This window comes from Castor canadensis, chromosome 15 (genome assembly GCF_047511655.1).
Source record: "Castor canadensis chromosome 15, mCasCan1.hap1v2, whole genome shotgun sequence".
NCBI classification, from domain to species: Eukaryota; Metazoa; Chordata; class Mammalia; order Rodentia; family Castoridae; genus Castor; species Castor canadensis.
Window position 1 is genome coordinate 37813179 of NC_133400.1, and position 13355 is coordinate 37826533.

Below are 13355 nucleotides of genomic sequence, written 5' to 3' on the forward strand. Positions count from 1 at the left end.
TTGTTAATAGCAACTTTATTGTTTCACTGGTGCAAAAAAACAACAAAAAATCATAATTGTGATGCATTTCCCATTAAATTTACAATAATGGTTATACATAAATTATATAGATCACAAAATTTTCTATTTTATACTATTTTGAACCAAATTATTTTGATAAATATGTCCAGAGGACAGCAAAGGTTCTTAATGGATGGCTGAGTCCAAATATGCAAAATATAGCTTCTGCTTTTGACCATGATGCTTTCAAATTCTCACACATGCATTAATATATTCTAGTTTTGGGGAAAATATTACACATGGCCTTATCTTGCATTTAGGGAAAAGCCCGAGCTCAATTTCACATACAGTATTCCTTTCCTCTAAATTAATCTCAATAGGACTAGAGAACAAAGCAACAGATACTTCTGGGTTAGTACTCCCTAATAATGAAGAAAATACACAATCAACAATGAAACAAAACAAACAAGGGAAGGCAAGCTTCATTAGCTGAGATAAGTGGGTTTTGTTTTTGTTTTTTACAGATCACAGGAATTTTAAATAGCAGATCAATCATGCTATTTGGGGAGATCAGACAAGACTTGAACTCTTACAAAGTAAATAACTTTATTAAGGTCCTGAAGGTGAGTGTCCGGAGGTGCTGGGTAAAACACATCACAGGTAAGAAACAGGAAACCTACCTCAGCATTTCTGAAAGGCACAATCTACGGAAAGGAGACCTAGTTAATAAACCCTTACTGGATGTACATGGAAAGTATAGTGAGCTGTCTTCTTTTAAAGGATGAGACCTTCATAGATTGGCCCCTCAGACTCTGGTGATTCCCGCCTCAAGCGCAAATGCTCCAGCGTGTTATGAAAATGTTTGTTAATCTGCTCTGTTTCTTCACTGGACTCAAGATTTGGGAGATCTTCTCGAATCTTTTGGATAAGCTGGTTCAAAACCTGAATTGTTACCTACAAAACAGTATGTAAAATGTCATGATCAAGTATGAATCACAAAAAATAAGGTAATTTAATAACACTCTTGAATTTGTGCTACTCTCATCAATTGCCTGAAGGATTATGAAAAAGGAGAGATGAGAACATGATTTTGGCTACAACTGTTGGCTATTCATTAAGAAAAATAATAAAGAATAAAAATAAAGAACCCAACTTAATAAAGCAGAGTAACATGAACCAGTTTAAGAACAAAATCAATTTTATTTAACTTATAAATCTTCACCAACACTGTGCTACTAAAAGGATAACACATTTAGGAACTATTTTAAATGAGTACACAATGACAAATTAGTCTACTATTTGGCAGTTTGTAAACTATTTTGTATTTTCAAATGGACAGTGTTTAGATGTGCATCTATGAAGACAGAAAAGGACTTTGGAAAATGAAAGAGCCAGTAGATGGACTGCAAACTCTGACTTTCACAGACAAAATAAAGTATCATAGCGACAGACTTATCTATGTATCAAATCTCCTGGGGCAAAAAAGGAAAACATTAGTTAACTAACAACACACTTCACTAGTGCACTTACCGCATCATTTTCCTTTTCATAAAAATATATATATCTGTTCAGAATTTCTATAAAAAGCTGCACTTGTAGAGAGGGGTCCATGCACTGATTTGCTATTTTTAGAGCTTTCTTTAGGCACTCCATTACCCTCTTGCCTCCATGAAGCTAAAAGTGAAAGGACAGAGAGATATTGAAGAGATTAAGGAACCACAAATGTCTCATTTCCATACAATGAAAGAAAGACACTACAGTGCTCTTTCATGCTTTAAAGGTAAACAAATTTAAATGCTCTTCATTCTTCTTTAAAAAAGAAAAAGTATACCCACTGGTATATGGTTCCAAGGAGACCCCCACTGAGGAAAAACCATAGATGCTCAGGATGCAGAGTTCAGTACCCTACTGCAAATGCTTGCTTCATGTTTCTCATACCACCAACTGACTTCTGCTAAAGACAGGCCACCTTTTGACAAATCTCAACCTTTTCACTCTATCACTTAAACTAAGCACTTTACATGCCTTTTTTGGCTTGAGGGAATTATTATAGTTTTTACCTTGGAGGTAGATTTTTCACAAAATTAAGGACAGGGAAACACTCAGATTACACAATGATTTAAATACAATGACACAGAACTTATTGAAAGCTTTTCAGCACCAACTGAGCTACAAATGGGTGTGTGGGCATTAAAAATTTTTGTCTTAAAATTTTTTGATTTATTTATTTATTTTAGTGGTAGTGGAGTTTGAGCTCAGGGCCTTGCTCTTGCTAAGCAGGCACTCTACAACTTGGGCCCTATTTTTATTCATTATTTTTCTTGACCACACTTTGCCAAAACTGCATATAATAAATCAACAGGTGAGCTTACGGTACAGCTCTATTTAAACTGAACAAAGAGTAGTATAAACTTGCTGTTACAACATTCTCAAAGGGGAGGCTTTCTCACATGAGGAGACTACTCCACAAATTACTGTCCATTCATTTCTTTTAATAAAACAAAGCAATTGTTTTTGTCAGATTTCTAGGGATCCCCAAATGTTTCACCTTCAGAGCACAAGGCCATGATAACAAATCCCTATTAACAATTCCATCTCCTGTAAGGCAGCTGGTGATGACCTTTACCTCTTCCCCATTTTTATCTGTGTTTCTGCCAGACCAGAAGAGATGTGCACAGGTGCTCACAGCTCGGCCCTGATCTGGTTTCTTCAGAAGTTTGGAAGCAGCAAGTGCACATTGAGTCCTCAAGGGTTCATGATTCTCTTCACTGAAGCACTTCATCCTCTCAAAAGTACCAATGATCAAGGTGATGGCAGCTAGCTGTGCTTTGGAATCACTGATTTCATCTTCATACAGAGAAAATGCCTGGTTGACACAAAGCAGAAAGAATTTTCAGGAACCAGCCATCCACTCCTATCAAATCCCCATCCTGTGAGAAAATTCCTGTCACTTCATATCAGAGAATGCTGCTCCCACTTGTGTAGAAGCACAAACACAGCTGAGATGGTAAAGAAGCAGAAAAATTGCAATAAAGAGACTAGTCTAAACTTTAACCCAGGGTTCCCAAACTGAACTGACAATGGAACCTTGTTTTATTTTCCCCGTGAAACACTTCACCATGGCCCATTTGGAAATTTTAAATTTCATCATCTCCCAGCAACCGAACAGTTTTGCTGCTCCTCACCAGGAAGAAGTTCCAAGATGGTAGGAAAGCAGTAGTTATACTCTCAGTTAAAAAAGAAGAGTAAAACCATGTGCACTGCCACAATAACTACAAACAAGTGACTGAACTCAGTAAAACTGACTAGACAACCCAGGAACCCAGGAAGGAGAGCACATCTTCACCTGGGACATAAATTCATATGCAACAGTTTCATGATTTTCAAAACCAATTTCTCCAGCAGCTAGTGCTCCTTGAAGAAAGAGTCTTAGGGGTAATTCTGCCAGCTCTGCTTTGATCAAAGCACTGATAGTCTGGTGAGCAAATGAAAAAATCTTCTGGCATTTCTTTTCCCATTTGTCATCCTAAAACAAGAAACATTTTAAATTACCTTAAGCTCAAGACTAACTAGGTCAAGAATATTATCTTACTTAAAACTTCTAATAGAACCAAAGAGCAAAAGCAGTGAAGTACAGCTCACAGTTTTCCTGTTATTTTCCTCCTTTGTTTCATTTATGGAACACACATACCAAGTACACCAAGCAGAATGTCTTCTTAAAACATCCATTTGAGGCTACTGCCTTTGCAAGTTATATATATTTGATTTACTTTTTTCTGATAAGTAACACATCCCCTAATTTTTGGAGAAAATTAGGAAAAATATACAAAAGAGTTTAAAAAAAATTAAGTCATCCCTAAATCTACCACCTAGCAATAATCACTGGTAATGTTCTGATGTTAATGTCTTCCTTTCTATTTCCTCTATGTAAATGTAACCAGGATCGTGTGTATGCTTTTATTTTCTACTTTAAACTAGCTCACTGAAAGAGTTAAATAAATACTGCAAATAATTTGTATCTAACACTTCTTTCACTTATTTTGTCATAACAATTTTCTTTCTTTTTGGTAGAGTTAGAGTTTGAACTCAGGGCCTCACGCTTGCTAGGCAGAGCATTCTACCACTTGAAGCACTCCACTAGCCCTTTTTTTGTGTTGGGTGTTTTCTGAGATAGTGTCTCTATCTCAAAAACTATTTGCCTAGGCTGGCCTCAAACTGCAATCCACTTGATCTCTGCCTCCCAAGAAGCTAGTATTATAGGTGTTTAACAATTTTCTTCATACTAGAAAACTGGGAATATGTAATTGTACTGTTAAAAAATATCTAACAATTCCACTTCTATGAATTTATTTAAGGAAATAATTAGGGTCTTAATAAAGCTTTGTGTATATATAGACCATTCACCATGATTTTGCCGGTTGTTTCTAAAGGAGAATAGTTTAATAAATCGGGCTATACATCTAGTTGGTACGTTACATTCTAGTCATTAACATAATACCAAATAACTTACTATTATGAGGAAAATTGTTAAGCTGGGCATCAGTGGCTGATACCTGTCATCTTTTGTCATTTTTATAATAGCCAACCGGGTGTAAGATGGCATCTCACTGTGACTTTGATTTACGTTTTACCTGATGATTATTGATGCTGAACATCTTTTCATATACTTATAGTCCATTTATATATCTTCTTTGGAAAATTTTCTATTCAGGTCTTTTGTTCATTTTTAAATCAAGTTATTTATTTTCCTGCTATTGAGCTGAGTTCCTTATATATTTTGGATACAAACCCCTCATCAGATGTATGGTTTTCTCCCATTCTGTAGGCTTTCTTTTTACACTATTGACTGTTCCTGTTTAGTTTAGTTTTTATAAAATCCATTTGCCTATTTTGGGTTTTTCTATCTGTGCTTTTTGTATCACATAAAAAAAAAAATTCATTGCCAAGACCAGTGTCAAGGTTTTTGTTCATGTTTTCACCTAGGAGTTTTATGGTATCAAGTCAAATTCTTTATTCCATTTTAAGTTAATCTTTGTGTATACACACACACACACACACACACACACACACACACACACGTTATAGGATAAATTCAATTCTTTGGAGTATGGACATCTATTTTTTTTTCCAACATTACTTATTAAACAGACTGTCCTTTCCTCCTTGTGTATTCTTGGCATCCTGATAAAGATTGAGATTAGTTGACCATATGTGCATGGGTTTATTTCTCTATTCTGTTCCACTGGTCTATGTGTCTGGTTTTATATCAGTAAGTACCACACCATTTTGATTACTATAGCTTTGTAATACAAGCTCATTTTATTGTTACAGTCACAAATACCAAACCATAAAGTGCTGGAAAACAGAATGAATGAGAAGTTGTCCTAATAAAAACTGGCCCCAAACTGCTATTCAATGTTGGTAGGACATCTGACAATAAGGTTCACTAACCTAAACCTGGCTGTTCAACATTCATATACACAAGTTGAGGTATTTCCTTCAAAATATAAGTATATTCTTTCTTTCTCTCTCTCTCTTTTTTTTGAAGTTTTAGCAAGGATTTATTTTAGTGTAACAGGATAAAGTATGGACAAGGTGGGACATAGGGAAGAGAGAGAGAGAGAGAGAGACAGAGAAAGAGAGAGAGAGAGACAGAGAAAGAGAGAGAGAGAGAGAGAGAAACATTTCTTGTTCCCCACATAGGAAACGGGAGCAAAGACTCCACGAGGTATTTTCTTCAAAATACACCACAAAAGACTAGCAATGATTCTGGTTCAGGAAGAAATAAACTCAGAAAAATTGCATACAACTTATGACATTATTCAATTACATGTTTTTATATTTTGCAATACTGGGCCCTTTCATTAGGTAAAAGTAATCTGACTTAGAAATCTTTCTTCTAAGTGTTTTATGTGATCCCTCAGCTAGTATATGATTTATCAATATCACTGTTAGGAATTCTTAACACAGGATGATGAGTAAAGAATAAATGGAAATGGGATTTTATTGTATCATTTATTTTTGGTTATGCTTGAAATTTTCTATTATATAAAACTAACATAAACACAGTGAAGAAAAGGGAAGGAAAGTAAACCCACCACTTTAGAATTCTCTTTGTACCGAAAAGCCAACTGATAAGCTGCAAATACCAAAGGCGGCAGTGTGAAGCGAATCCGTTGATTTCCACCAGCTCCAAAATGTTTTCGTGCTGTGTTTAAAATCTGACAAAAAAAACTTTTTAAAAATCTTTTCCACACTAAAATTAATTTATGAAATTAAATAGGAATTCTAGTCATAATCATTACTACTACTTCATGAATATATACAGTGTACCAGACTCTATATGGTGGTAAGTACTTTACATATTTCTTGTCTGAGTTGTCACAATTGCCTGTTTCACCCCATTTCACAGAAGTGAAAGTTAGAAGCAGGGATATATTTTAATACACACATGTACAAACTAGATACTGTGTTGACAAAGAACACAGGTTCTCAATGTACTCTTACCCAGCACAACAATTAAAAAAAAAAGAACGCATGGGTTCTAGGGCTGGTGGAGTGCCTAGCAAGAACAAGGCCCTGAGTTCAAACCCCAGTACTGTCAAACAAATGTACAAACAAACAAAAGATACAAGCTCTAAAGTAAGATGGACTTACATTTAAAAGTAGATTCTACAACTTTCTATCTGTGTGACCATAGGCAAATTATTTACCTTCCCTTAGCCCCAAGTGTCATTTGAAAAATGAGGTAGCTTGCTCTTAGGTCTGCTGAGAAGAACAAATGACATATAGAAGTGTTATCAGTACCCAGCACAAGGCAAGTGCTCAGAAAATGGTGGCTATTACTATGATACAAAAACAGCTATTTACCTATTGCTGGTAGATCATACCTCCTAATTCAGAAAATACTAAGCCCATTTAAATCAAGGTAAGTGTCAGTACAGCTTGAAAGAAACACTGTGAAACAAATGTGTAGATGTCTCAGAAAAAAACCCACAGAATTTATGAAATACTTTTTAAAATATATAACACAAAGTATGACATAGTTAGGTTTTGTGAATTTCTCTGGTATAGGGGATGGATATATGAATGAATTCCCTTTTGCAGCAGTTAGAGCTAATGATCCTATCCTTAAGAGTGTAGGCGAACTACTACATGGGTTATGCAACAGAAAATGAAAACATACACACACCTCACAGAAAACATAAAGGAATTATTAAAATACTTGAACAATCAGTCACTGTGCAGATCACACAGTGCACAGAGGATGATACCACAGTGCTTAGAAAGTTCATCCCTTATCTCTGATAAGTCAGACTTATCAGAAACCGGCCTCTTATTTCACATCACCTATGAAAGAGTACAAGAATGTCAACTACGACAAAATCAACAGAAGAGTCAGGACATCCTCACATAAAGGTATTTTCCATTATGGCAGCCTAACAACATACATCCAACAATGGTAATTGTTAAAAATATTCAGTATCTGTTGTCTACACCCCTGCTTAGACAAGATGTTTTATTTATTTCACAAAGATTAGTTGAGAACTAATGATAAAGGAAAACTTCATCTGATTATTCTTTCTCAGGAAATTGGATTAAAGAAAAGGCAAACCCCATTTTAAAGACATTCACATGTTTTTGATGTGACAAATACAATTTTAATTTGCAAACCTTTGAAAAATTCAGAAAATCAGGTATCAGGTTTATGCTTCTTATACTTTAAAGATTATTATGCCAGGTGCTGGTGGCTCACACCTATAATCCTAGCTACTAAGGAGGTGGAGAATAGGAGGATTGTGATTCAAAACTGGCCCAGGCAAACAGTACCTCGAGACCCTATCTCAAAAAAACTCTTCACAGGGGGGAGAAATGACCCAAACAATGTATGCACATGTGAATTAATGAATTAAAAAACAAAACAAAACAAAACAAACAAAAAAAACAACTCTTCACAAAAAAGGGCTGGTGGAGGGGCTGTGGGCATAGGCCCCAAGTTCAAGCCCCAGAATTGCCAAAAAAAAAAAAAAAAAAAATTATTATGATAAGCAACTGAACTTTTTTTTTTGTAGTACTGGAGTTTGAACTCAGGGCCTACACCTTAAGCCACTCCACCAAACCTTTTATGTGATGGATTGTTTTGAGATAGGGTCTTGCAAACTATTTGCCTGGGCTGGGTTCAAACTGAGGTCCTCATGATCTCTGTTTCCTGAGTAGCTAGGATGACAGGTGTAGCCAACAGTGCCTGGTGCAACTGAACATTTCTAAAAGCAGTATACAGTTAAGAACTTGAACATAAAATAAATATTGGATACCACTTACATACAAACTTACATACCACTATGTAAGTTTTTCATAGTGGCTCATGCCTCTCTGACTCGAGAGGAAGAGATTGAGAGGGTCAGGGTATGATGTTAGTCCAGGCAAAAAGTTAGCAAGAGCCCATCTCAACAAACAAGCCAATGTAGTGGTATGCACCTGTCATTCCAGCTACACGGGAGGCATAAATAGGAGTATCAAGGTCCACGCCAGCAGGGCAAAAACCCCGCAAAGCCCTATTTGAAAAATGACTAAAGTAAAAATGGCCAAGACATGGCTCAAATGATAAAGCAATTGCCGAGTTCAAATCCCACTATTACCAACCCCCCAAAAAAGACAAGCTTTTCTGTAATTCTTAAGAAGTCTTCAAAGGCCAGGTGCCAGTGGCTCACACTTGTAATCCTAGCTACTTACGAGGCTGAGATCAGGAGGATCACAGTTCCAAGCACAGCCCAGGCAAAGAGTTCATGAGATTCCAGCTCCAAAATAATCAGAGCAAAATGGACTGGGGGTGTGGCTCAAGTAGTGGAGTATCTGCTTTGCAAATGCAAAGCTCTTGAGTTCAAACCCCAGTCCACCAAAACAAAAACTTCAGAAGAAATTAGAGCACCTGGTTTACTGTTTGCATGCTCCTAAAGTTTACAATTACTCATTTATATAAAAGTAGAAGTCCAGCTAGGCATGACGGCACTCAGCACTCAGGAGATTGAGGTGGGAGGATCATGAATTTGAGGCCAGCCTGGGCTTCATAGTGAGATTCTTCTTAAAAAGTAAAAGTAAAATCCCATGGATACATGAACCTTTAGTTCAGTTGCAACTTTTTCAAAACCTTTAAACAAAGGCCATAGATGCAGTAAATTACTTTAAGTACTTCTATACTCATTAGCAGCTGATGAAGGGTTAAGTAAGAGTTAAATCATACCAAGTACTGCTGATCAGGGTCATCAGAACGCAGAAGATGAATGAATCTGCCCACAAGGCTTTGCTCATCAGCAAAGTCTTCTGGATCAGGGTCTTCTACTGGTTGATCCGGCTGATCTTGAATCAAGGTGGATACCAAATTCATTATGGAATCTACCTGCAACATGGGAGATACAAGAAACCCACCCAGGTGAAGCCATCAGCACAGAAGGGCATTGTCACAACTTTCTAGTTGTATAATGTTATGAAATGATATCAATGAAATGATTCAGTTTTTATAAGAAAGTTGGTAACATGAGTGTCAAGACACACCTAAACAGACAAAAGTCTGGAAAGAGATGCACCAAGTGTTGATTAACAAAGGTTACTCTATGGTGGAATTAGAGGTGTTATCTGTATATATCTCCAGCTTTTGAATTTATATAATGAATAAGCTATTTGTAACTTTTCTTTAGTATGAAGTAACCCTCCCCGACTATCTCATGTGTCTAGTTCTTAAGATTTAAAATTATAACTAGATTATTTCTGTAAAATAAAATGTTAGTATTTTCTTACCTGGTCTTGAGAGACAATTTCTGTGTTATAATCCAGAACATTACTAAGCACGTAACAACTCATGCTTTTTCTGGACTCGTAGTCAAAGTACTCAAAGAGTGGATGAAAATGTTTTAATTTCAAGACTGTTAAAACATTGTTGTAAGTATCAACAGGTATCTTCAAAAGTCTGGTGAGCTCCTTTGAAACTGCACTACTGGTGGCAATGCTACAAAAAAGAAAAACAGTAACCTTTCATGAATAAAATTAACTTTTTGTATAGACATGTAGCACTTAATTCATTAAAATTTTTAAGTATACATATTAAAAGAAATAGGTCAATTGAATCACATTATCCCAAAATGGTCCGATGACCTTTCAAAAGTATTAAGATAGCCAGGCATGGTGGTGCATGCCTGTAATCCTAGCACCCAGGAGGCTCAGTCAGGAAGAACATGAGTTCAAGGCTAGCCTGGGCTACATAGCAAGAACCTATCTCAAAAGAAAAACATGACAAAACATAACAGCTCCCCCCACTCCAAAAAAAAAAAAAAAGGATAAAGATGCCTATCTAAACATACATTTACCGTTTTTGTTCTGTTCATAATAATAAGCAGGCTATATAGCTAGAATTAAGATGACTACCTAGAATTTCACAACATTTCTAAGGAAAATACTTTAAGTTGTAGCTTGGTTCCTAGGACAGGCAATAAGTATTGTATATTCATGACAAAAATAAGTAGGAAAAAAAAATCCATGCAAAACTAGCATCAATTCTGGTTCACTTTTTCAATTCAACGGAATAGAAAAGTACATAAACCATTTCTTCTGCATCAAATGTTGGCAATTAAAGAAAAGCAGGTTGAGTGAGATAGTAACTTATAGGAACATCCTATGGAGACGGAGGCATATCTGGGCATTTACAAGACCTTTGGAGATGGGGACTTCTAATCATTTAGTCTACTTTTACTTTAAAACTCATTTGTTGGAGAGAAGATAATAAGGGTTTCATTTTCTCTCATACTTATATTCAAGATCTGCCCTATGTTTCAGTTCCCAAAAAAGGGGAAGGACTAAAACTAAAAGAGGTAAAAGGAAAAATTTTCCTGAGCTAGTTGAAATGTTGGACAGAAATAAGAAAGATTATATGAGGTGAAATTATGAATAATTTGGAGAGAAAAAGTGGGGCCTGGATTGACCCATATTCAGAAGTGAGAAACGGCATAGGAAGGGAGTTCCTGGCAAAAAGATAACAGGATCAAAATAGCCCCTAGTGGCCACTAGAGGGTGACTAGGTGTAGGACAGCATGGCTGAGGAAGCTTCAAGTGAGAAACAGTATTGTTCTTTCCCTAATGGCATCAAAGCCAAAGCTCAAAGAGAAAAATATTTAAATGAATTTAATTTCTATACCTGATTTTTCACAATTTACTCATCTACAGAAAACCACTTCTTAGGGAAATATGACTTGTTCTAGTTTTCCTACTATTTAAAAACTAGCTCATTCTTATAAGATACAGAAGGGGTCTGAATTGGAGACACTGGTCCCTGAAGACTGCCTAGGATACATCAGAGCCACTACTTTACCCAAGTATACAATCAATAACTGGTGGCAACTTTCTGTCCTGATTAGCACCAATCATGATAATCCTAACAAATGCTTTTAAAAAAAGACAAATATTAACATTTCAAAAAGAATTGAGAAAGAAACACAAATCCTGGACAAAAAAGTGCTTTATAAGGCTTTTTAAAAAAAATGTAACTTTGACTTACTGTTCAAGGTTGAGCTTATTGAATATCTCCACTGTTGTTTCTAAAACCTTATCAACATAGTCCACACGATCAGGGTAACATTTCATGGCAAGATTAATGAGAGAGACTTGTAAAGACACAACATCCTCGGACGGCATGTCTTGTCTAGACTGGAATGTTTAGAAAATCATTTATTTTACATAATTACAAAAAGGATCTACTGACAGAGAAGTTTCAAAATTTTGAGAACTTAGGAGAAATGCTATACAAACCTGTATCACTGTGGCTACTTGTTGTGAAAATATATCAAAAAGCTTAATATCTGCTGGGATTCCAGGTCCATCTTCACGATGGGCAAATAAAGCTAACCTAAATGAGAAAACAGCTTGTATTTAACTACAGTTTTGTTTCATCACTTCCTTACTTTATACCACACTAAAGATTTTCTTTTTAACTAGACTGTCAACATGCTGATGTTCCCAAGCTTTGCAAAGCCTAATTAAATGGATATGAGAGAAATGAACTAATGTCACAAATGTATCCAGCAATCATGAATTAAATAAATATTATTTAAAAGATAAAATGAGGGTTGGAGGTATGGCTCAAGTGTTAGAGTGTCAATCCGTAGTACTGCCCCCCAAAAAGACTTAAAAGATAAAAAGAAAATAGACTTTTAAGATACTATCTTTTACTACCACAGATTTGAACCAGAATTCCAAAAGTAATAAAGTTAACTTTTATTTCCTACATCTTAAGCTATTCATGAACATGTTTTAAATTCATTATTTCCTTGTCAAGCATTTAATCTCCAGTTTTAGAAGGTCTCACCTGTCAATTAAAGCAATGATTATGTTTTTCACATTCACATTTTGGTGTAACTCAGCACAGGCCCGAAGAAAAGGATTCAACGTCTGGAGATGGAATTCATCAGGAAAAACCTAAAAATCAAATGATTAATATAATAAAAGTACTGAATTCATGAATAGTGTTTAAACTTAACTGTGAAAAAAATCATTGAGGTCTTATACAACTATACTCAAATATATCATTTTTGAACTTTCTGAAATAAACCCAGACAGGAATATTCCATTAATCAATGTATACTTACAATTAAACTAAAACTAATGAGACCTAGAAAACCTTTTTCTACATTTTGGAGGAAAAAAAATACTAATACAAAGGCCAATTTGGGAGAAAGAAAATTTCCGGAGAAAGAAAAATTCTTTATTCAGGAAAGTTCATTTTCTATTCTCCCAAGATTTTTTCTTTTTCTGAGACAGTGTCTTGCTATGTTGCCAAAGCTGGCCTTCAACTTCTGGGCTCAAGAGCTCCTTCTGCCTCCGCCTTTTGAGTGTGTGGGACTACAAGAGCTTGCCAACATACCTGGTCCAAGATTTTTCTCAAAACAAAGAAAATTAATGAAAGATGAATCCTTTTACGACATGAAATAAAGGTTCCTACCTACCTGAATAATACACTCCATGAGATATTCTTGAGCCAAAGCATCCCTACAATTCACAACTTGTTCCAATATGCCTGTTAAAACAATCTAAAAGAACAAAGAAAATCATTAATAGTGTTTAGGTTAAAATCCTATACTACTCTTCTAATAACACATTGAACTAACTTGAAAATCAAATTTTAGATTGCACCCATATTTCATTTCTCAACTTTAACATTTTACAGATGTTTTAAATAAAAATAAGGGCTATTTAGTATAAAATTCATATCAAATAAAGCTCATTAAAAAATCATTTTTGCTTTGTTATATCCTAAGAATCTCTTTATCTTTGTTCATTTGTTCTTTTGTTTTTGAGTCAGGCTCTCATGT

The 13355-nt window shown here is 35.4% G+C and overlaps 1 protein-coding gene across 7 annotated transcripts in view; it reads right to left on the reverse strand.

The window, feature by feature from the left end:
- Nucleotides 1-13355, reverse strand: part of Vps35 (VPS35 retromer complex component) — a 123706-nt gene continuing 110351 nt past the window's right edge. For all 7 annotated transcript variants that reach the window (XM_074056066.1, XM_074056065.1, XM_074056063.1 and 4 more), the window contains 11 exons: nucleotides 12990-13073; nucleotides 12353-12462; nucleotides 11797-11893; nucleotides 11546-11694; nucleotides 9796-10003; nucleotides 9242-9397; nucleotides 6099-6221; nucleotides 3347-3526; nucleotides 2627-2866; nucleotides 1531-1674; nucleotides 1-954 (listed from right to left, as the gene is read on the reverse strand). In XM_074056066.1, the coding sequence (XP_073912167.1) occupies nucleotides 775-954; nucleotides 1531-1674; nucleotides 2627-2866; nucleotides 3347-3526; nucleotides 6099-6221; nucleotides 9242-9397; nucleotides 9796-10003; nucleotides 11546-11694; nucleotides 11797-11893; nucleotides 12353-12462; nucleotides 12990-13073 (1671 nt within the window). In that variant the 3' untranslated portion in view covers nucleotides 1-774. The remainder of the gene's footprint in view (nucleotides 955-1530; nucleotides 1675-2626; nucleotides 2867-3346; nucleotides 3527-6098; nucleotides 6222-9241; nucleotides 9398-9795; nucleotides 10004-11545; nucleotides 11695-11796; nucleotides 11894-12352; nucleotides 12463-12989; nucleotides 13074-13355) is intronic.